The sequence below is a fragment of the Bombus pyrosoma genome, linkage group LG18 (assembly GCF_014825855.1).
Source record: "Bombus pyrosoma isolate SC7728 linkage group LG18, ASM1482585v1, whole genome shotgun sequence".
Classification (NCBI taxonomy): domain Eukaryota; kingdom Metazoa; phylum Arthropoda; class Insecta; order Hymenoptera; family Apidae; genus Bombus; species Bombus pyrosoma.
The window spans coordinates 1,017,171-1,042,329 of NC_057787.1; the positions used below are offsets into that span (position 1 = coordinate 1,017,171).

The following is a 25,159-nucleotide window of genomic DNA, read 5'->3' on the forward strand; positions in this document are numbered from 1 at the left end:
CTGGATAAATAATAGAATAACCGTGACTCGACACGCGATCTACTCGAGGACTCAATTCTTACCAGAGTCTACACAGCTGTCTGCACTCACCGGCTCGGACCTCGGTGTACTCTGTCGTTCGATCGTTCATGACTGTGGAACTTGCAATGACGAATAACATGTTCTTTCTACGCTTGTGTCGATCGTTTCCGCAGCCAGCCCGTTTGGGTGTGTTGCTATTCTTCCCTTGTATTTTTCCGCGTATCTGCTGATCTCCTCCTTGACCAGGTCCTTCCGAATATCCTCGTTTCTAACGTACCATGCGTTTACTATTGTTCTAAGAATTTTTGCTTGTAATGTCCCTATTTTGTTTCTGTGGCTCAGTGGTATTCCGTGTGTCCAGATTGGTTTTAGAATAACATGTAGCAGGAATATTTCGACTACGAGGTGTGTTTACGTTTATCTGCTTAAACGTGAGAGAATTGAAACGCCAAGATCTTCTCGGAGTACAAGTATCGGTGGACGTAATTAGCGACGAGTAACGCGATAATATCGTTAAAATATTGAAAAAATGCTTTTCGCAGTTTGCGTACTGCGGCTGATCCGGGCTGTGACGGTAGCTAGCGGACGATAGAATCGCGAGCCAGCGATATATGGCAGTCTGGAAACGTATTATGATAATTTCGCTGGAATAACGTACGGGTGGATGATAGCAAGAAATGCGAAGAAAAGTCTGGCGATTTCAACGAACGTACATCTATGAATTTTCATCGAGGATATTATAACTAAGAGAGAGAGAGAACGTATGACGAAGTATCTTAATTCGATGCAATTTATACGAGCGTACCGTGTGCAATTAATTTCCATTGTGAACGGAGTAAAGCTCATTAATAACGGGATTACCAATCGCTTATTTTGCCAACGCACATCGGCGGATTTCACTTCGATATTAGATTGTGTAGTCATTAAGTGACCAGCGTATAACTTCATCCGATAACGACACTGGTTCTTGCACAAAGGATTTTCCACGTGCTTTCCCGTGTGCTTTGCCGGGCAGAGGCATTCGAGTCTGCAAAATATTGTGCAAACTAACGAAGAGGATTATAATTACGAGCATTGAATAAAAGATTGGGTGAAACGAACAGATTGAAAGATGGTACTATTTCGAGTCACATAAAGAAGAATGAAAGACGCGTAAATTGTAAAATTTCGCCGTCAGGTTATAACGCGCCATTAAGTATTTGTAGCGCGTAAATCTTATACGCCTATCGGCGACGTTAATGGATCTGTCAGTAGACAGATCTACGTTGCCACGAAAGAGGAAAAGAAAGCAAAAGAAGGAAGGAAGAAGAGCAATGACAGCAGCTCGGAGGAACAGAGGTTACTGTCTGGAAACCAAAATATATTGCTACATACGACCCAGCGTATTCAACGGTATCGTGCCTTTAATCGTACCGTTAACTCTTCTCGAGAAACGCTTCCACGTCACTTTCGCCGAATATTTCTTTATCGACAATTTTACATTTTCTAACGTCGACGAAATTTGAAATTTCTTGTTCGTGGTTCGTAGCAATTACTATCGTTCGAATGATTGATACGGTACCGGAAACGTTCTTAGCCGAAACTAATCGAAATTACAAAGTATGAGTGTCCGGTGTGAAAAAGGAAATGTTCAAAAAATTCCGCCGGGCAAAGAATCTTCGGAAGCATACGTGATACGGCATAGGTGTCGGTCGTTCCCGTTGAAAAGCCCATAATGTATCGGGTTTTTCATTTAGGCGACGGTAATCACCATCCTTTCGGTAGCCGGCTGCCGTTATTTCGATCTGTTCTCCTCCCTCCCTCTCTTTCTTTCTTTTTTTTTTTTTTGTTTTTATCACAGCCACGCGTAAATCGGCGGTAACGGCGATAAACCTGTGAAGCTGTGAACGTCCAACATTTGTTATTGCTCTCGCGTGTGAAGTTTGATATCCTCGTGTGCACACGCACATATTAATCCCTCCCGTGTAAGCATATGTATGCGCGTAGAATGCAAAGGACGATGTTACCGGTGCTGGTGGTGGTTTGGTGAATCGCGCGCATGGGGATGGGGGCTTGTGGGGGTGTAGCAGACAGAGAAACAACCAGACCGCTTTAACGGGGAGCGACAAAGACCATGGGAAGCGATGGAGGGGTTGAGTCGGTGGGGGTGGCGAGAGGTGGTGGAATGGGGGAGGCGGGGGTAGGGCGTGCGCGCCTGCACCTCATAAACTTAAACCCTAATTAACCGGCGCTACGGCTACTGTTGCGCCCTACGTGCGTATGCTTCTCGTTCGTACACACGAACGCACTTTGTCGCTTTTCCCTCTCGCTCTGTTCTCCTCGGTCTCAGCTTCGTTCGTTCGTTCATCCGTGTGCGCGTTCGCCTGGTATTCTCTAGCGAGAGACGCGATGTTTATTGCTCGACTTCGCGTAAATTAGCTGCACCGCGAAACTATCCGGTGGCTTTCATTCGCGGTATATAGCCACTGTCTGGGCTACTGCTACCAGTTTCTGAAGACGAGACAGCATCTCGGTATCGCGGGTGGATGAGCAGGTATACTTGGGGGATACAGAGAAGTTCTGCGGACGTTTTGGTAATCACGGTGAAGATAGAGCGCTTCGCGTAGCTTGGTATACTTGAAGTATATGTGTAAGACGTATGTATGGCTTGCATAGTGGTAATTGGAACGCGGTTGAGAATCGTTTTCGAAGGAAAAACTTCTGACCGTGCGAGAAAGGGTAAAGGTAGGCTTGTGCGAATCGGTGGAAAAAATATGTACGGTTCTTATCATGCTTGGAAATACATTGGGAGTTATATCGGTCTTCTCGAAGTAATTTTTGCCCATTTTTATAAAAGCGCCAGGGGTAATTGCAAAAGTTTCGTTTCACCAACTTTTGATACGAGTTATTATCCAACTTGAAACGATTTATTTCCTCCTTTTTTAAAAGTCGCGATAACATAAAGGCAGGGGGGTCGGGTGTATTTCGGGTTCTCCGCTTGGGAGGAAAAAACTCGCTTCTAGATGATGACTTATTTTCAACATGTGGCGCTGCTTGGACCCACTTGTTTTTTCTACTCGAGTAGATGCCGTGTGGTGGTATCGTTTCCGGACGATTTATTTACGATTCCAGACCCGTCTGTGCGCACTGTGTGTGCAACACTTTTGTTGACACAAGACAGCCAGCAGAATTGAGAAAGCGCATCCCGTTGGATGTTAATGAGGAATTCGGTCGTGAAACGTTCGTTGGAATCGTTCCAATCCTTAAATTTCGCCCCGTCAGATATTTTATACAAATCTCATTAATAATTCGGATAATTGTATTTTATTGAGAATTTCGGGTGTGCTTTAATAATCGAAATTTCCCCGGTAATGTTCATAATTATTTCAACGCGTATTTAGGAGCTCCATATATAGTCGGGGCAGTCCGGTCGTTTTCGTTTCGATTTTCGGACTTTACATTTTCATTATACATGCTGCATTTTCCTCTGCTGACGGACGGTACATTTATCAGACTTTTTTTTATAAATAGTTCATAAACGTTTACGGTTTACCGCGCAGACACAAACACGACTGCAATGTCAAATGTTTATGCGTGCCTGTGTGCGTGAGTCAGCGGATCCACGCACGCGTACTACCATGATAACAAAGCATCTTGTAAAACGGCGACTCTTCGAGCTGCATTACGCACGAAACCGGTACGATTCCAAAACTGCAACGTGATCTTTCGTTACGCTTCGGCAGTTCGTTTTAAAACGAAAGTAGAATATTTACTTTTATTAGTATCGATGCCATTATGGCCGCCGTACACAGCCTGTCATACTCGCCTCGCTCACGCACACACGCGCTCTCTGTCATGTTCAACTATAACCGTGGCTACATAGAGACGCAAACTCGCGCATCCACGTGCTTACCTTTTGAGAGTGAAACATTCCCAAGCTAAATGTTCATGTGGCACTCGATATATTGTTAATCGCGCACTTAAGGCCGCGTCAGGCGTCGAATCGGTCATTGAAGGATATATCGCCAATGTAAATCTAATAGATAAATACGCGACGTGGGTGTATCCGAGGCAAAGGTTGCCTCCGCGGCATCCGACCTGCGCAGATCTGGCTCGAACTCGTCTCATGGCAATATGGCGACTCGGGTGAACCCAACGGGGAGCATGCTGGGATGGAGTCAAGCTTGGCACACGGCTATGAAAACCGGTCGATGAGGGAACGCGCGGGCCTATAACAGTGGATAACGTGCCGCGCCGTGGCGCAACGATCGTGCGTGCTCTAAGCGCTCACGACGAATCGGGTGGGGCGAAAGATCAACATGGCCACCGTGTCGTCGCGGTTATCTTTTCTCTGCCGCGATTTCGGTTCAACCGTTTTTCCATTGTTTTTCACGGTATCGTTGCACGATTGTTGTCCAGCTCGCGATGTCACCGCGGATTGGACACCGAAACTGGTACGTAAGTCGCCAAAAATCCCGTTGGCTTTTCATTTCGACGCCAAGTGGATATGATGGAGCCATCTTACGATTGTTCACACGTGTGCCTGTGATGCTCACCTATACGTGCACGTGCGTGTATGTGCAAGTGCATTCTGTGTTCTGAATTTAGTTTTTTGTTTTCATCAAATTACTGCTCTTCTTTAATGTTTCTCGCGTGAACCTGATAATTTTGCGGCTTGATCATTTGCGGTGAACCGCATATCATTTCGGTATTTACCGATTGTGGACGGTTTAGTGTAATGCTTCTGTTGCGTGCGCGCTATTGCACTGTTTATGCAGTTCCATTAACTTCAATGTCAATTTTACGAATCGCCGATGTTATTCAAATTTTCCAAATCGTTTTGCAATTGAATTTTGATTGAATAAATTGAGATTGCTACTGCTGTTTTGGTCGTACTAGTTGCGCGTTGTCTAGCGGTAATCGTTGATTGAGTTAGTATACTTTATTCGACATTGTTGAAAATAACATTTACAAAATTAAGAGATCCACGTAACTTAAAAAATATTTCTCTCATTTTCGATTTTATAGGGTCAACAAAACCGAAATAGTTAAAAAACGTGCCGCCTTAATTTGCATCGTGTATGCGATTGCTTATTCTAATTATTTTCCTTCGTAAACTACATGTGCGCCTAGGTTAGCATTTTAATTGCATGGCTATCGTTCTGTTTTCTTCATTTTCACCATGCGAACAAAACGACGTTTCATTTAATAATTCGGCAAATGGTTTACGTAGGCAGATAATTTTTGTCAAACGCACACCTGTCACAAATACATAACCTCATATTCTACAAGTGTAGATGTCGCGTCTAAATGCGGGTATATCGATATTTCAAAGTAATACATTGACTTCGATAAAAGTTCCAACGGCTGTGTTCGAGACGACTAGCTAACGGCGTGTCATCGCCATTAGATCATTAGGTCATCGTTTTCAATTGAAAAAGAAAAAAATGTGAATAAATCAAGATGTAAAAGTCAATTTTGTGTTGCTTCAGACTGGCGATGGTAAACGCGCACGATAATTACGACAGTACGGTTAATGATCGCGGCTCGAAAAATGTTCTTGCGATAAATTATCTCGACGGAAACCGGTGTCGCGCCAAGTAAGATTCCAACGCATTCCTTTTTCTCTTTTCCCTTTTCTCTCCGTTTCTTTTCCTCCTCATAATCATTAGACGACTTGCGTGATTCGAGACGATGCACTTACGGCAAAAAGGTAATCATAATCGATCTGTTTGTCCTTTCGCATTATTCGCCGATGACATTTTTACCGCGCATCGTATAATTTCCCTCGGAGGCCATTAAGCAAGCGTGTATTGGATAATAATCAACCGTTACGAAACCATCTTTCGGCAAAAGCAATTTCAACATTTCATGTCCAAGGATATCGGGCATTTTAAAAGTAATATGCGCGCAGGACATGATGGGTGTAAAAATCCAGTATCGTAATGTTCACTGAGGTAATTGCAGGTATTTACAGAAGACATAACAATTTTCGATTATGATGGTGCTAATTGATCCCCGTAATTATTTTAATGCACGCGAATAAAATTCAAGTCGAGTCACTTTTTTTATAAAATTTGATGAAACATAGCTTAGACAGATTTTTATAACATTGACTTTATTGTTTTTAGATTATAGAAAAGGACACATGAGAGGTTAGTTTAACTCGGAACTGGATTCGCGGCGTCGTAAAGACGCCATTGATTTGTTGCCGTCGGATACCTCGACTGTCTCTATAAATTGGACACAATTCTCCAGATCGCTAACGCGTTATAATCAGACATGGCAATGTATTATTAGAACTCCATCGTGAGATAATCTTTAATTCATCTTTGTTTCGTTTTCGAGGCTTTTATTTTTCACTGGAATGGACCTATTCGTCGTCACCGTTGAAACTAGCGCTGGTTATATTCGCGCTTCGGTGTCGAGTAAAAATTAAAGGCGATAATTAACGAGGAAACGTTTTCATTCGTGGGTAACGAGCTCGATTATAAATTAACGACCGTGTCGTGGCTACCGACGCGAAGGCGTGCATCGCTGGGATGGACGGAAAAAAAAAATGAATGGAAAGTGCAAGATATGGCAAATTCTGCGCGATAACGTTCAAACTTATCGGCATGATGACGTGCTCTACTGATAAATAATTAACTGCCACGTAAAAGCTGTAGTAATCGTGCGTACACAGTAATCGCGCATATGCTTTTACGCTTGACCGACTTCGTCGGATTGCCCCGATGCGATTAACGCAGCATTTTTTGCTAGTTTTACGCGCTTAATTAGCCACGTCATGTATAAATAAAGTAGCAGGGACGATAGATAGTTGGCGCTACAATCGCTGTGCTACGAAATAACTAATGAAATAGAACCGGTTAGCTTGAGTAACTCTGCTAATATTTTGTAACTAGGCAGAACGTTTGTTCGCTGGATTTTTTCATGACTTTTATTTATTGGTACGAATCATACGCTTGTTCGATCCTATAATTTTGCAACTGGTTAATACGTTTAGTCGATGAATCTCTTTGTATTTTCTAATGTCTTCTAGGAATTCTATTTTGTACAATATCTTAATTTTATTCTCCATCCAAATTCTAAGCAAACGTCAAGTCAAATTTCCATGTCGTCATCGTCGTAATTAATATCGATTATATTTTAATAATTTGCTCGTCATGCTTGTTCCAAGTACTCGATTTTCCGTTACTTTGAACGAATCGCCGTGCCATTTCTAACAATCGATCATGCTGAAAGATTTCCCCCTTGTCAAACTTCCCTTATTCGCATCGGCCGAATTGGAAAACGGACGCTCGTGTAAACCAGTGTGCGCGTAGCTGAATACTTAACAAGGTCCCGGTGTGTTAGCAATTTGAGGATTGTCGTTACAATTCCGCGTGTCCGAAATTGTACGCTTGACGATGAGTTCGGGAACTCGGTGAACGGCGGAAATCCGGCCGACCGTGTGTTTGCCCAATGTGTCGCATTTCCACAGCTTCGACGAGAGCACGACCGCGTCGGCGCGCGTTAATTCACGCGTAACTCAAAGATTGATGGGCTCGGTGAAGCCAGAAAAATGTTACGCGTTCGCCGCGTATTGTTAATTAGCTGTAACTCTAGCACCAAGATTTGCAGTCTTTTTCTTTTCCTTCCTTTTACCCTTTAGATATTTCGTTTAAAAATTCTCCAGGTAGCTCGCGTATCGTCCAATGAAACGAAGACGCGTAATGGGTAAGAGAAATGCGAGGGACGTTGCCAGATAAGAGGCAGGGCGTTCGGCTGTTCCATTGGGGTGCCGTTCACGAGGCCTGGAAATCAATTTAGAGAACGCCCGAGATACCCCGATAACATCGCTCGTAGAAATCATCGATTTCTTTCCCAACGTCCTAGATCTTTCGCAAAATGAACGTTTCTCAGTCGTCGAACGACCAAAGGAATCGCATTTATCGGACCATGGGGGCCATAAATCATAGGCGCGTCGTTAGAACGCCACGTAGGGATCCGTTCAGGGCAAACTAGGCGAGATGACGCGCACCTGGCCGTTTACTATGGGAAGCTCACCCTGGGACGCGCGATGAAGATTGCAGTGATTGCAGGAAAACAATTGTCTGCGTAGAAAGAGCATGTCTCACTCGTTGAACGAGACAAAATTTAAGTGAAAGATAATATTGGGGTGGTTCTGTTCTGTACGATTCGATGATCAGGGGCACCCAAGCGAGGCGAATAGGCAAAGACGAGCAACGGGAACGATGGTTTAGTAAGGCGCGCAATAACGAACCGTATAAAAGACACCATCTACTCTGACGCAACGTATCATCGCTGCTCTGTGCTTCGTTTAAAGACCGAGGCGGCGTGTCTTTCTGGAGTTCTGGACGGCGCTGATCTGCGTTACACTTGGCGGACGAGAGCCTTCATTAACCGTTCGCGATATTGAATATCTCGTGGCTTGTATACCTGGTGTCGCAGCGAATAAAAAGCCGCACGAGGGTAAAGGGAGAGACAAAGAAGGGGATTGAGTTAATTATCGTGTCCGCGGTGGAATCATACGGACGCGATAATTAACTCCTTCTGCCGTGCCGTTTCTCTTCGACCCTCCCATTCTACTCTGCTTTTCGATCGTTTTTTGCGCGAAGACGATACTCGCTGACCGTGAGCACGGTCTCGCTATTAATTATTAATTCGTATTAATTAAAACCCGGTTTCCGGCCGAAGCGCGCGATGGTCTAGATATATCTGGCGTATGCAATTCTTCACGCGACGCGGTTACCACGACGGGCACTCGTTGCGCGGAAAGTTAACCATCGTCGATTACATTGTTTCATTCGGTTGCTCTCTCAGAAGAGACTCGAGAACGAGAACATACAAATTATCGATGTTCGGCAGGCTGTGCTTGCAGGCGAGTCAGGTTTTCCAGCGACTGCTTACCCTTCAAACTTTTCATTGCGAACGTGACGAAATTTCGACGAGCTATCGGATGAAAAATGCGATCGTCGAGGGATACGCGTCGGCCTCGACACCGTTTCGAGGACGTCGAAAGACGGCCGGCTATTTCGAATCCCTGGCTACCTCTTCGCCCGAATACGCGTCGAATGTCACGAGACGCGAATAAGCTGGTCTTTTTCGCGGGAATATAAATGCGCGTCGGTTCGGCGAAGGAAGAAAAGAGAGGAGAGGAGAGGAGAGGAGATAGTGGTACGCGCGCGTACATATACCGCTACGACTGGTCCTCTCGCAAGGGAGAGAAACATGCGAGGTCCGAAGAAGGGCGAGTGGTTAAAGGGAGAGAAACGCGACGGAGAAAACGGGGGAGAGGAATGGAGAGAAAGATAGCTTGAAGGGGCCTTCAGGAGGGCTCTGCATTGAGTTGTAAAAGCGTTCGTTCGCTTTCGCCGCCAGGCGGCATGGTCGCTTATGTAAAGGCCGGCTACACGCCGCGTGATGAGTGGACGCTGTTCCACGAGCGTTTCTTCTTTTAACTCTTTGCTCTCGCTTTTGCACTCTTACCTGTCGTTGCTTATGTACACGAGGCACAGTGAGGCCCGTATGCGTGAGTACTGCTCGATCGGATAGCCGTGCCACGCTACACCGTCCGTGCAGCCTCTCCGCTGTTCCCCGCGTTAAGAAATTTTTTTCCTTCCCCCTGTGTTACGATCGGCGAATCGACAACCCCCTTTATTCTCGTCCACGGACGTACATCGGTTGCTCGCGTGCTCGCGTGTCTGCCATGAAGAAAACGGTCCCAGCGAACCTTCTAATCGAAAGCAGGCCCCTTTTTTTTTCCCTCCTATTCTGGTCGTTGGAAGCGCGCACATGGCGCGCAGTGGCGGCCAGGGCGACGCAAAACGAGTCCCGCAAATTGGACGATTCTTTCGGCCGATGAGCGATGTCGCCAGTCAAGCGGAACTTTTTTCTCGCCGCTGCTCGGGATACGCGGAAATTACTGGGCTCGCTATTCGCTAACGATCGCTCGTTTTCTCTCTCCCTTCTTTCTATTTTCTCAAAGGTAGACCGAGGCAACAACGAGCATTGCGCTCCTTATTACAGTGTATCGACCAAACGACTAGAAGGGTTTTACCAAGGCTAGCGTTAACGATGTAGTTTAACGAATTAACGGTCTAGCGTGCGTGACAATTGACTCGGCCAGAAGTGGCCGTGGGGTCGCGTTAAGAACAGACTAGTCGGAGGCTGGAGCCGTGGCGGATTGGTCGTCATCGACGTTTCGCGAAATAGCTGACGAAAATGTATGTCAGAGAAGACGGTGGCGCGATTAAGCAGCAGTTTATTGGGTATCCGATCGTGGGCATATCTATGTGGATCAGGTAGGTAAGTTAGTCGGTTGCCGGTTTGTCGAGGCGGAGTAGAGGAGAGCGCGATGACGAGAGAGACTGAACCGGTTATGGGCGAGGCCCTTCGACTCTTCGTATTCTTGTTCCCGTTGCTGGGCTTTGCGAAGGGAAGGGGGTGAGAGAAGGGAAAAGAAGAAGGGAGGGAAGGTGGTGGTAGTTAGGAGAAGGGAGACGGTCGAGAAGGAAGAGGGGTATACCAAGTATGGTGGCAAAGAGGATGATGGGGTACCGTGGCTCGCGAAGGAGAGGAGCGAGGCCGAAGAGGGAACAGAGCAGGGTGAGCTGAGAGGATGGGATGAGGAATTCTCGTTGGCTTTCGCTTCGATGTCTTTATACGCGCGGCTCTTGTATGCTTGTGGGACATATATCTGTCTCGCGAGAGCGAGGCGCGCCGCCAAAAAATCAGATCGAGTGTAAAAATCGCATAAACTCGTCCTGGAGAGTCGAGAGCTATGTCGGCCCAGTTGGCGCTCGCTCGGAGCCTCTCTCCCGCTCTTTTTCGCTCTCTTACACTCTCTCGTCCGCTCTTTCTCTTGCTAGTGCAGCCTCTTTCTCTTGGGACCAACCGCCCTCTCTCTTCCACCCGCGTGATCTTTTTTTCTCCGTCTTCCTCTTTGCAGTCAGGGCTACACGGCCGTGCTCGCATGACTCCACCTCGAAGAGAGGCCGATCACCTCCCATATTTCCTCTTATTCTGCTTGTCTGCCGCGCGCTAGAGTTATGCGGTTTGCCGCGCTTATGAAGGATCCGCTCTTTATCGACAAGCAAAGCGTTCGGCCACGTTCCACCCTGTACCGTAGCCAGGAGAGCGCACCGCGTAATAATTTCGCTTCGGATACGGATTGCCTTCTGACCGACTGTGCACGTGTTAACGCTTGACGTTAATGAAGCGGTTGGCATTAATAAGGTGATATTTCACTGTTCGGGTTTTATCTCGACCTTAAGGCTACCGGTCTCTCCTACCCGTCTTATCCTTTACGACGCGTTCCATCGGTTATGCACGAAGAGTATCGAGCGTCCGGAAGCGATCAGAAAAATGGTAAACCTCCGCGCAAACGTATTTCCTTCGTTATCGAGAACCCTAGCTCTCGTGGCATTTTCTAATCGATGGTCTTTTCCAAGCGAGACGTTGGCAATCGGTTTTAGCGTGGCGCGTACGCCAAAGTAGTAGCCGTCTTATCTCTGAAATCCTAGGTGGACTGGGCTGCTCGATACGGCCGTAAATCAGGGACTCGTTCGCCGACTGGCGCGCAGTTTACACGATCGATCTCACGGTACGATACGCAATTCCACGGTTTGCCAAAGGGATCTCTCGAACATTGCCGGGAGAGACTGGAGGCAATTACCCTTTCCTTGGCGACTGGTACCGAACCACGAACAAAGCCAAAGCGTGTTCGAGTATGAGTTTGTTCGTAATGGCGAGAAACGGGCAAAGAGAAGCGAGTCGGCCGGAGGCCGAAGTCGGCGGACTCAGACCGCCAGCAGGATGTACCGGAGAGCAAAGAGTGCAGTCGTTGCAATGCACCTCCTAACGAGCTCGCTTTGTTTTGCGGCGCATGCATGTGCATGCTACATGCAGGTATGGCCTGTGCGCGGTATATACGTGTAGAATATATGCACATACGGAATATAAGCGCGGTCCACATGTACAGGGTGTCCTGTCCAAATGCTGCTAATTTTCTGTAACGTATTTCGCGCGATTCGTCATCTGGTTGGTGCGATTTCAAGGACGTCACGATATATCTGGGGTGCACTTAAAAGTCCAGATGTCGTTGCTTCGAAAACCTTTAACGTTTCAGGCGTTTCAAGTTTTTAGAGTTCGACCGAGGCTCGCCGTCGTTTGTTTCGCCCCATAAACGGGTAACGTACTCGTACTTGTTAAACGAACGAACGGAATGGAATCGTCCCGCGACGCTGGGATCGTCGATCAGACTGGAGAACGTGTATAGTGTCGGACTAAGCACGGTACAGTCGATTCCCGCTCATGGTTGCATCAGCCTGAGAGCAGAAGGGTCGTGTTATCCTCGAATCTCTATGCAGAAGTTGGCAGTTAGGCCAACTTCTCTCGGTCCTTATTTCGCTGGCCGGCTGTGTCCTCCGGTGTGCAGGAGCGTGTGGTTATCGTACGGAGAAGAATGCTAGATCGTCTGCCCGGCTGTCCGTATCGTGAGAAGAAATACGAGGTACGTGGTCGACACCCGGTATATTCACCGTTCGAGTACATACGGGTGTATAGATAGGGAGACAGAGGGAGACCGGTTCCATACATGGCTTCCGAACGCTTCTTCTTCTTGCGCTAAGACCGCAAGAGAGACAAGCATCAGCTGCCGTTTCCCTCCACTAATGAGATGGAATTGGACGCGGCCGAGATTTTTCTAGACTCGTCCTCTCCACGGCAGCGAATCAACCGTGGGCCTCCGTGTGCTTCTGCCGTTGTTGCAGAAGCCCCGGCATTGCCATCTAGTTCGCGACATTCCCGCGAGCGCGACCGGCGGTGCTCTTTGATACCAATCGTTTAATTGCGTCCCATTAGCCCCAGCCTGGGGCCTCCCGTTCGCTGAATGCGGCCAGGAACGAAAGTGGCTGGTTGAAAGAACGAGGATCTGGACCGTTCCTTTCTGTTCGTTCTTTACTCTTTCCCCCTTCCTCTCTCTTTCTCTCGGTCTTTGCTCGCTACGTGTCCCTCGTTCCTGTGCTGCTTCCCTCGAGCTTTTCTCCTCGTCCTTCTTCCACCGAGAAGCAGGTATAGAGCGTCGTGGTGGATAGTGGTGACGCGGTACGTAACTGGCCATCGTCCAACTTTTTCTCGCCGGCAAGCCGACGGTTCGTTATATCTCGAGCCCGCCATTCGGGGCCCGCTACGTGATGTGACGCCGGCAGAGATGGCGACTCGTCAGGCCCAACCTACCACTTTTTCCACCCGGGTTCCTGAATACCGTGTTTCCTAAAGGCTCTCCCCGTCCACCTTCTCCCCATTCTCCTCTCTCTCTTCCTTTTTCTTTCATTCTCTTTCTTTTCTTCTTGCTGACTGCTGCGCCGCTACCACGGCATGCATCGCAGTTTTGCGCGCGTCCTCCACCACCATCGGCAACCGCCACCCCACGCATGCTACCCCGAAATCTTCCAATCCGCGGGCGGAACGTCGATCAAACCGGAACGGCCTCTTTTGAAATTACGCCGGCCCGTTTCGACAGCTCGTCTTTCTCCGTATTCCTCGTTAAAGATGGCTATACGCCTCTACCGAAAGAAACTCTGGCTCGTTGTCTTGCCCTGCCTCCCTACCGTCCTCGCTCATAATTACGCAAGAAGCGTTCGTTTCGCGTGCTCCACTTGCGTTTTTCTCCCGAGGAAGAAGTTCAATTCCGACCATCATACTCGTGGATGATCGTGAGGGGAATAGAAAACGGTCGCGTTACCGGTTTCCCGAGGTGGTAATGAAACGCAGAGGACTATCAGTCTTCCTAGCAGCTTCTATGTGTCGTTCCTCCCCCTTTGAGACCAGCACGTACATCTTTTTCTCCGTTCCCCGGCGATTTTCTTCTCCACCGATATTCAACAACTTTGTTCGCCGAAATTCCCTCGAATGCCAAGGGCAGGGCTTGACGAAGAGGCCGCGTGCCGCAAATGGCGATCGCGGTTTCGCTTCGAAAACCGCTGCGGAGGAACAGGCGACCAGCTTCGAGGTCCGGTTGATTTAATCGGATCGCTTCGTTTCAACTTTCGGCTCGCATTTTCTTCGTTAACGATGACGACGAGTGAGCCGAGCCGCCTACGGCATGCCGCGATAAAGCTATGCGACGTGGAACGCGTAATGAACGTACGTGCGATCGGGCCGAGCAATCTGCCCTACTTCGGTATACGTCGCATTAACTTTAACGATCTTTGAAACGGCACGACGGGAATGAAGACACAGAGAACGCGTACGACGATGCCGCGTAATCACTTGGACAAGTCGGCGTCCAACTGTGCACAGCGTTTCGCTAATCGTTACCCTCCTGCTGTTACGGCTGATTACGAAGCTCCACTCTCGGCAATACGTACATGTAACGTGTATAAATACACCACAGAGGTGAAACGAAATCGCGAGAAACGTCGATCGGCAATATCGTTAGCATTTATTGCGAAATAATCGATCCGACTGCTACTTGTCACTCTAATCCCATGCTTTTTCGTTTTGTTGCAGGTAAGCGTTCCGCTAGCTCGTAGCAAAGAACGAAGAAGCGAACGTTGTCACGGTATGAGTAAGTAGCAACACCGTCTACGCTTTTCCAAATCTATATAGTCATGCTCGATCGCGTTACGATAGTCCTATGGTAAACGACAGGTTGCGATCAGTATAGCGACCGTTTTATCATTCGGATAGCATCGTCGACTTTGCCCATGAAACGACGATTACGATTTTAATGACTGGCGAATAAACGGACGAAACAAAGGTTGGAATATGGTCGTCAGTCATGTAGCTCGACGAGGAAGAAACGTCTAGCGGTAGCGTCCGGATCGCTTAGTCAGAGGGTTAGGCTTTATAAGGCGCAAGGGAACTTAGCTCGTTGGAGTCAGCAGGACGGTAGCTAGTGAGGATTTACGACCCCCTCTATCTTAGCACGGTTTCGTCGAGCAGCGCAACACGTCGGATCCCATCGGCAATGGGATTATATCGCATAGAAGGTGGCTGCTTGTATCGCATCAAGATAGGTAGATATCGCTCTCGAGAACTCCTCTCTGGCTGCACCAGCGGCAGCATCAGCATCAACAGCACACCGGCAGCAGCAACAGCACCAGCAACAGCGGTCGTGCCTTAGGCCCACTCACGTTGCATGAGTTCCGTGACGCCCCTCTCCTCCATTCCCATCCCCTTTACAACCCTCTCTTGCTTCTCTGTCCGCGGCTAGGCTATTCCCTCTCGGTCGTTCCTTTTTCTTTCAGCTGTATTCTCCTCTGACTTTTATTTTCCCTCGATTCCGGGAAGCATCGCGCGCACCACGAAGGCGAAGGGATAACGGGCAAGTGGCGGGAAGGCGGGGGAGGCAGGTACACGTACACGAAAGCTGTTCAAAGGAGAGAAAGAGCCGCGTGCAATGCGAACGAATGAGAGAAAGGGAGTCGCGTTGTCGCAGCGAAATGAAGAGAGGCGGCAGACGACAGTGGGCGAGTGTAAACCATCACTGTGATTTAACTGTGTCCGCCTAGTGTCCGCTAGCCCTTTCGCCTCCTTGTAATTTGTCGTTCCTTTCGAACTTGACAGTCGAGGCACCTATTATTTCTTGTTCTTAATTATTGCAAAAGTTGATGGGAAATATCTCTTCGGCCGCGTCTAACGTCCGAGATTATTTTATCGCCGACTTTGCGCAAATTTATTTTTCGCAAGCCAAGTGTCCGATCATTCGTATCCGAACATAGAGGTTGCCGTGATATGTTGGGTTTTAAAGAAGTAAAGAAGTGGAGAAACGTGCAAGAGCGTGAAACGACAGTGGACGAGGGTGGTGGAACGATTCGTGCGAAGATCGGCAGGTAATAAAGACATTTTCTTCGGGCGCATCACCGCGGATCCCGAGTTAATTAATGCCGGCCGAAGACGTTGGATCTCTGTCCGCGGGGTATCGCAATATAAATAATAATAATTTGGCCGAAAAATGCCGGAACATCCCTCCGATGATTATCTGCTCGTAAATTCCGGCATAAAGATATCGCGAGTAAATTGCGAGCTGGCGCGGAAGGGTTTCGAAAGAGGAGTTCAGGGAACACGAAGATCGAAGGGGTTGGGTTAGGTAGACCGGGTGTGAGGGCAAGGGACGAAGACCGAAAGGGATAGAGAAAAGAGCCGGGGCTAAAGAGAAGAAAGAAAAGACGAAAGAAGGTGGACGCGCGCACGCACAAGCGGTACCATGAAGAAGAGAAGCGTTTGACCGGGGCTCTCGCTTCACGCTCGCAAGTATCGCGGCGTGGCTCCGGTGGTTATTGCAATATAGACGGGGCGGTAACAGACCAATCACGTGCCGGCTACTAATTTGCTCGACTCAAACAGCTGCCGTTCTACCGCCTATGCGAAAGACCCGTGTGTGGACCCTTTGGCTTATTCTTTCTCTTCCAGTATATCCTACCTCCGATCCTCGATCGAGGATTCGATCCCCCTTGGACTCATGCTGCGATATTCGATCATTCCCCTGGCCTTCCTCGCCTACGCTTTTCGTGCTCTTATTCGATTCTTCTCTTCGATCCTTTGCCATCTCCTCCGATCCTCCCCATCTTCGTCCTCTTCTTTCTCTTTTCTCTTCAACTACCCACTGCCTACCCGCTAGCCGGACAAAACATTTCTTAATTGGGTTTCGTTCAGAAAGAACGTCCATCCGACTGTGCTTCGGAGCGATGCGACTGGATCGGCGGAACGGCTTCTGCCGTTACCGCTCTCCTCTGTGCTTCTGTCGTTGTATCGTGGCCTTTCCCTCTGTTGTTCTCTTGTCACGATTATTTATCTCCCTCGGCTCTTCAAACGTATCCCGAATCCTCTACCCAACTTTCCAGATATATGTATTTACGCGATCACTAGCGTACTTACGTAAGTCTCGTACTTATATGCCGTACCACGCGCGTCCATCTAATACGAATACAGAGGGCGAGGAGGGCTAAGCTCGTTGTTCGCGTGATAAGGAACAACCGTTGCGTTTGTAGGATTGCGATCGACCGGTCGCTGGCTGCTGGGCCCGTAATTCTATAAATAAGCGGTCTGTAGAAATCGTAGGCTCGGAGCGGTCGACAGTGTACAGCGTATAATGGTGGACGTCGCGCGATATGTTAAGTGGCGCGTTGATCGGCGAGTTGTTGCTCTGGAAACTGCTTGGTCGCCGCTCGGAGCTCTTGCAAAAGAAGGGGAAAAGAAAAAAGAAACTTTCATCGCAACAACGATACATTATTATAATTTGCATGTAATTACAGGAAGACGTGTAATTACTCCGCTTTACGTAGATTACAAAATACGCGTTCAACGGGTAAATAATTGCCCGTGAATGTTGACTGCGCATTATCAATGATTGTTTCCCGTGCACCGATAGGCATCGCAGTCTACAGCAGCTTTACTCGCTACGGCTGCGAATTCTTTTGCTTTTATTTCCAGCCCGACTATATACCCGCGCCGCTCCCGCCATTATTATAATCGCATATCCTTGATGCTTATAGTCGACGTGCCGCTGCAAAAACATTTCGTCTAGACGAGACAAATTTTCACCGCTTTCCTTGAAACGCGTTCCCTCTCGTTCGAGCAACGATCGCAGGTTGTCCGGTGACTCGCGTGTCCCGCAACTTTCGATAAGTCGTCGCCGCGTGTATGAGTCACGTGTCGGTCGTCGGCTGTCTCCAGCTTTTCCAGAAGGTCCGCGATTAACGGCCACAAACAGTCGCGCGTCGTAATGCCCTTATAATTCAGCAGGGCTGACAGTGGTAGCTCTTGCGGGTCGTGAGCCCACGCAACCAGAGACGCGTGAATAATAATGGCACGGCGCGACTCTCGCCATATAATGAAATGCCCAGGCAGAGGGCTGCTTCCTACTCGCTTGCCAATGATCCTCGGCCCTCTATGATCTATAACGTGTCCCTACCTTGACCATACCCAATGTTCCACTTCTTCTTCACCTTTGCCGATTTATCTTTCCTACTCTCGTTCGGTCGTTTATCCTTCTTTTGAAGGAAAGCAAGGAAATCATGAATACTCTGTCGTTGAAAGGTCTATAAAATGTCAATCGTAGAAATTGTCAATCCCCGACCCAGCGATCGCAATGTTTGATGTAGTGTTGGAAATTGTAGGTCGTAGAACAACCGCAAGAAAGATATTCGATGAACGATGAAATGTTTTTCTGTCTCGTTCAATGACGTATAATGATACACGAAGCTCGAGCTTGACGATCGCCTCGATCAATCAGACACGCCATTCCAAAGGAATAATGTGCCTCATTTTGATTCCACGCTAGCAACGCGGGATTAATTAGATTCTAGACCGGTAGACAGCATGTTAGTCGTCGGTTAGGTGCAGTGGGACGTTCGATAACAGCTTCATTCGTTCAAAGGCATTCCAGAGAGTACGGTAAATACCTGACTTAGTCGTCGGTGTTCAGCAGGGCTCTTGACACCACATTTTCTCGGCCGGAGAACTCTATGACTAGCTTTCTCCTTTGTTCCGCATAGCTTTTTTCCTTCATCCTCGCCTCGTTCTTTCATCTTACAGTACGACGTTCCTTGCATTGTTTCGCAACTTTCTCCCGTATTTTCGATACGCTGCGCGCCGACACACAGGAATTCGTGAAACGAAGGGACAAAAAACGTGGTACAAAGGAATCTTATTTATGGGAGATAGGGCGCGAATGCAAGTACATTTCCGTCTCTCCATGTCCTTCGTTCCCTCCGGTTCTTTCCAGGATCATCCCTTCAAGTAGGCTCGGTATACGATACGTTCGACGCAAAGGAAGCGTTGTTTTTCTCTTTTTTTTTCTTGTTTTTGTTTAATACTTTGCATCCACGATTTGTCCAATTTGGTAGAATTTTTCAGCTGTTTGATTATCACGCGGGTGGCTACCGCCAGGTTACATCGTTTGTGGAGTTGAAACGTGGTAATTAAGTTTTCGTTGCGCTTGTATTTATCGTTAGGATATAAATTAGCTTCAAAATTCGAGAGCCCGCAACGTTTTGCCGATCCGAAAATGAACGTTTCATAATTTCAAGATGCCGTTACTTTCGGGAACGTCAGGCACGTACTCGCGGACGTCGGTAATCCAATAGCGGCATCGATCTTCCGGACGCTCGGACCATTAGACTCGACGTCAGTTTATTGGTCCACATATCACGCCATCGCCCAAGAGGATCGCCATCTCTCTCTTAACCTTTCCCCGACGCAATTTGATTTCGCTCTAATTACCGCTTCGGGTAATGTTTCTCGCGTGCACACGGGAGCATACTCGACGGAATAAATTCACCTGCCGGAAATTCCACGGCGATTAACATAATTAGGCCAATAGCGTCGCGATCAACCACATAAATTTCTATCCTAGCCTGGTCTTGCTCGCACGAGCGCAAGCACACGTCCGCCACGATCAACTCGAATGTTTCCTCGGCCAGCAAGCCATTCGACAGAGGCGTTATATATCGGTTTCTAGTAGGTTTCATCGAACGGGCGCGACCGTTCAGTCAAACGCGCCCCGGTATTTCGGTTGCGCTTCCTGAAATATAGCCAATCTCGAGAATGCTCTTGTCTGACTTTAGATCCCCCTGCTCCGATTCGGTTCGCCCTCTGTTACCGCAGGAACAGGGCTGACGGTGGCATAATGCCTCGCCGGATATGCAAATCAATCCCGCAGTTTCCAATGATTTATTCAGCCTGTGCAATTCGTTTAAGTGTATCCTGATTCCATTTGGATTAGCCAGCCATTTTGGTTATTTGCAGCAGTCGAGCTTTTCGTATCTGGTTGGCGCGCTAGCGCCTCCTCTCCACTATCTTGCTCTTCTGCTCTAGTCTGCTCTGCTACGCTCTGTATCCGCGAATCGTGTTCGTTCATTTGTCCCGACGTTCTGCCGTGTACAGCCGGCTTCGTTCTCTCGCGCGACCTTTCCATCTTCAAATTTAAATATAAGTAAAAGGGTCTGCTAGCGCAATCCGGGAATAGCACTTCGCTTTCAGGAGGGTTGATTTGCCTTGCATGAAGCTTAAGATGCTGCCGCCACCGTCGACGCCGCTGAAAATTCGTTGCACCGCGTACACGTTGGACCTCCCACCCCGGCCTCCCCTCTGTCTTCTCCACTCTCTTCTCCTATCTTCAACGTAAGAAGAACGATAGAACGAGGAAGAAGTGGACGCGTCGCGACGCCATCCTGCCTTCTCTCTTTTCATTGACTTTTTCTTTCTTCGAACCGCGTGCCCCTTCCTTCCTCCTTTGCCGTATCGCACGCTGCTCGCCGCTCGACACCCTCCAACTACCCCCTCGCGTTTGAATTATCTTTTTTCCTGCGCGGTCTCTCGGTCCTTCCCTTCCTCCGTCTCGTTCTCTGTTCGTTCGCATTCCAGCCAGGCTCCGCGTATCAACACTGTATTTGCTGCACGGTTTTATGCAAATGTAATCAGATTATTTGCCATTTGCCCGGGCAAATTTTGTAGACGCCGTTTCAGGGTAACGTTAATAGGTGCGCATGCGTTCCGGCGTTTCCATACCGAGCGACGAACGCCTCGATTCCTTAATCGATCGCCGGTCCCGTGTAGCATCGCTGATAAATTTCAGTCCGTCATCGTGCCACATGTATCTTCGATTATCATTTTATGTTACGCGATCGTATGAACGGACGATCACGCGTTTAATCGTCGCATCCGCCCGTTTACCTGCAGACGAGCCAATTTGTGCAACCCTTGCTCGATGGAAAACAAGGAAAGCGCGAATAAACGTCACGAGGAAATGTTTGTCGCGATAACGTAAAATCCAGTACGTAGCTTTCTGATTATGAGTCACTGTTAATGATTATTTGTGGCGTTACTTCATCGTTTATTCCAACGTTCCATGATAAACGCAATCTTTGCGAGAGAAAAAGTTGGAGAAAAAAAGGAAAATGATAACCCAGTGTATGCGTTGTCCTGCATGGCCTTCTGAAAGGTCTTGCGAGCTGTTTCCGTGCTAATACAACGTGGATTCTATCGATCGAAGCGGTCGGAGGTCGAAAACCTCGCCAAGTCCAGCAACGCGATCGGGCCCCGCTCTGAAACCCTAACGTTGCTTCGTGTAATTGGAGTGACCCCGTTTGACCGCGATAATGGCAGCCCCCTTCGACGGTGACCTTTTGGCTCTCTTCGTCGCGAAGAATCGCGTAATAATATCGTAATGACCGTCGGTATCAAGTAACTGGTAGCTTTCGATGACTACCGCTTATCGAGTTGCGGCCAAGTCGCCTACGATTTTTCATTTATTCTCTTCCATCTCGACTCGTCAAATTTTCAATAAATTTCATCGACCACAGACGATCGGCCAGCGAGATGTAACCTGAGACTATATGGTCACAGTGAATTTTCACCAATTGCCTTTCGTATTGAAGGTCGCGGATATTTATGCAAAATTGAACAAATGAAGCCCAGGCAGAAAGTTGCCTTACTTGCTAAATAGCACGTTATGTTTCTTTGAGGAAATAGACGCACGACGCTTTGTTTTGTATTATTTCGTCGGATTACGTACGACCCATTTTCTTCCGTTGAGACAAACACCGCGACTTGCTTTCACGTTCGTACGGAGTGCACTGTTGCAAGAAAAGACACTTTCCTAATACATTTTCAACTATCCTATAATTGCACGAATCGTTCGTCAGAAGTGGATGGAAGAACGCGTCCGCTTTAGAGCCCCGTAGCTTCAGAGGGTGCGATCGGATCGTCGGAGGAAGTTGCGCAAGTTTGCACACAAAGAGAGCGGGTCCATGAAAGTTGCGTTCGCAGACTTTAATCAGACCAGCGTGCCGGTTTTCCCCGCTCGTTCGTCAGAGGAAGTTGAACGCAGTGGCGAAAGATTGCGTCCGCCAGAGGTTGTATTTTCGCGGCCTGTGGAATTGAAAGCTCAAACACCGAGCATCCGTGTAGGGTCGCACGTGGTGCTTTTAGATTGGATGTCATTCCGCCAGCAGTTACCGCGGATTCGCATTTATTATCAGCAATTTAACTACTTCAACATCGCGCCGGCACCGCCATAAATATCAGCTACCGTATCCCGGAGAACGATCGTTGTTGCGATAGGGATGCACTAGATCGCGGTTGCACGACTCAACGCCAGTGAAGAGAGAGAGAGGGCACAATGAAACGAAGGCGTGGGGAGTGAGGTAGACAGAGAAAGAGACCGCACACAGGGATCGTGCGAGAGGAGGGATGAAGCCGACTAACATGGAGGGGGCTGGAAACGGGGGTGGGTTTCAACGGCGAAAGAGAGACAGAGAAAGAGGGAAAGCTGGTCGAAATAGAGGACGGTGGTAGACCGGCACACCGGGTTCGAGTACAGTCGACGGTGTTACGCTAGGGGCTATACTTATATCTATGGGCGGTGGTGCATGGTGTGCCATGATGGCAGTAACTCCGGAATCCCGGGGCTTAAACTCACCTCGCACTGAGGATCAGTGGGGAAACTTGCCGTACCGCGGCTTAAAGGCTTCGTGGTTGCTGCTCCCTTGCTTTCCAGGCACCGAGACCAACTTTTCTCCATGTTAATGGCCGCAATATGATCATACGTGAAACGTTCGCGTATTTATACGCGTCTCCGTATCGTTCTCCTGCGAGCCTCGTGCGTCCAAGTTCCGCAGTTTTGATGGAAGTACTGCTCCGAGAGGTTGCCGAGTTTCGACGTGTAACTTCAGCAGTATTTCTTAGGAGCGTTTCTTTGCTTCTGCGTTAATTCACATTGTCAGTATTACATTTTGCTACTGTTTATTGATATGTCGGCGCGTAACGATTCCTCATTTGAATTAGCCGTCGTTTCGTACAACAAAGATTGTATTTACAAGTATAAGTATGAATTTTTACAGAGTTCGACCAACAACCGTGGTGTTTAGACGCGCGAGATGCTATTCACAATGTTCTTGGGCTCAATAACGAATCCGCGGTCAACGGGAGAACTCTTTACTAAACGTGCAATACTTTGAAGCACGAAATACGTCTGCTGGGACGCTCGGTATACACTGCTCGATGTGTAACTTTCCAAGGCGATCGCACGAATAATAGACCGATGAAAATTTTCCTCTCTTTGCGATTCCGTTCGTTTGTTATATACTGGCTGGAAGCATGGAGAAAGTTGCAATCGCCGTTGCTAGGCAGTTTCTGTCTGGAGTTTGATTATTAATACAACGCGTGTCCCATTAAATCGACACCTCCGAGGCAAAATCACACGTGGCCAGGCCCGTTCTCGAGGTCGTATGCCGCCACAACCACATTTCTAGGGAGAACCATACAACCACTGCACACCTCCGTCAGGCGGAACGTCCATCCCGTGACCGTGGCTACGTTCGGCGGCCAGTCGTGTCACTCCGAGCCCAATCCCACTATCGCAAATCTCGAACAAATACAATGACAACAATTGCTTAATTACGGCTATGATAGAATGTAGGCTAAAGTATTAGAGGATTTTGCCAAAATTCCCAAAGGAAAGGCTCCGGTGTCTTCTCATCTCCGACAGATATACAGGGTGGCTGGTAACTGGTGGTACAAGCGGAAAGGGGGTGATTCTACGCGAAAAAAGGAGTCGAAAATATAGAATAACAATTTTTCGTTTGAGGCTTTGCTTCCGAGAAAATCGACTTTGAATTTTCGCTCGGTACGCGCGCACTGGCATAATCGGACATCTAATTGTCGGGTATATCGTTAGCAAAGAGAGGGAAGAATATTTTAGGCACAAACACATTTTTTAGACACATATTATATAAACTAAATCATTGTCATGGAATTTCAATGTTCGGAAGGAGATGCTCGAGACGATTTCTACGTTGCTACCCCTCAGTAAACTATATTTACTTTCTTAAAAGCTGTTTCCCAATAATTTACGTTTCCAATTCTACATTTTCCTATCTTCTCTTCATCGAAAAAGAACAAAGAAATCCTTGCAGAGAAACAGTAGTCCGTGTTATGGGTATAAGTTAAATGGTTCTCTTCTAGTTCAGTGCGTACTGTACAAAGACACTGAATTCACAGCCCTCGTTCGAAGCAGCTGATCCCGCTTCCAAAGGTTACGAATCAGCCCTTCACGCTGCTGTATTTCACGGCGGATTCCTTTTTATAGAAAACGCTGCGTTTTATGCGCGTCTGAAAACTTGCGCAACTATTCCAGGTAAAGAGAGATATTGCCTCGCAGAAGTTACACACAGGCCAGCAAAGGGTAGTCGAAGAGGGCGAAGTTGGTGCAAGTATAAGAGTACGCTTTCCAAGCCGAATATTCCAACAATTGCGACAAGTCTTCTCCTTTTCCACTGTTTACGTTAGCCTCTACGACATGGCCATATCCTCCCACGCTCTGCAGATCGGAAGACGTTGAAAGAGAGATGCACGATCGCTAATAAAGACATTAATATTGACTGGCAAGTGTATCTGGATGTGCCGGAAGGGCAAACGCGATTCGACTTTGGGATAACACTTGGGAATAGAATGGTCGGTCACGACAGGAATAACATTTAAGAATAAAAGATGAGACCACAATGAAACTGCCTATTGCTTATTCATAAGGTGCACGAACGAGGTATTGGTATAGTACCGGTTTTATACACACCGGAACGACGTACATAACGAATCGGATTCTTACGTTTGTGTTTCCGTTTCGCTGGAACTTTCCGCGAAAGAATAAAGGTGCGTAAAGTTGAACGTCTGCCACTCCGACCATCTCCATATTTTAATGCAACGTTCCTTCGCGCGTTGTGTTGTTGCAATGAAAATTCCGCGCAGTGGTGAATTGGCTGGAGCAAAAAGCTGGAAGAAATTGTAGCAACGAATTTTCCGAATAAATCGCTCGATAAAAGTTATTTCATCGTAAAAATTTCACAACGCGCTCTAAATTTAGCCGCACAATTCAAGCTACTTTTGTTAGCTGCGCTACGCGTATTGTTGCCTGTTTATTTCATCTGCATCTCGTAAATCAAAAATCAAATAAAGTTGATTGTACGGGAAGAACGACGCGGAGAATTACGATGGTTGGGAAAACCACGAGATTATGTCTTCCAAATGTGCACGTCCATTGCAGAGAGAGCGAGATTTCCTCTTCTAAACGAAGGGCAGATGTCGATGGCGACTCCATTGGAAAAACAGGTTCCATGGGGACCTCTGGCAGGACGTCCATAATGGTTCCACC

The 25,159-nt window shown here is 47.8% G+C and overlaps 1 protein-coding gene across 3 annotated transcripts in view; it reads left to right on the top strand.

Annotated features, from left to right (window-relative positions):
- LOC122577274 (homeotic protein ultrabithorax) overlaps nucleotides 1-25,159 on the top strand; it is a 140,645-nt gene that overhangs the window by 65,665 nt on the left and 49,821 nt on the right. Inside the window, exon 3 of one of the 3 annotated variants that reach the window (XM_043748501.1) lies at nucleotides 14,518-14,575. The exons of the other annotated variants lie outside the window; for them this stretch is intronic. Coding sequence (XP_043604436.1) covers nucleotides 14,518-14,540 — 23 coding nt within the window. The 3' untranslated portion in view covers nucleotides 14,541-14,575. The remainder of the gene's footprint in view (nucleotides 1-14,517; nucleotides 14,576-25,159) is intronic. 3 annotated transcript variants of the gene reach the window in all.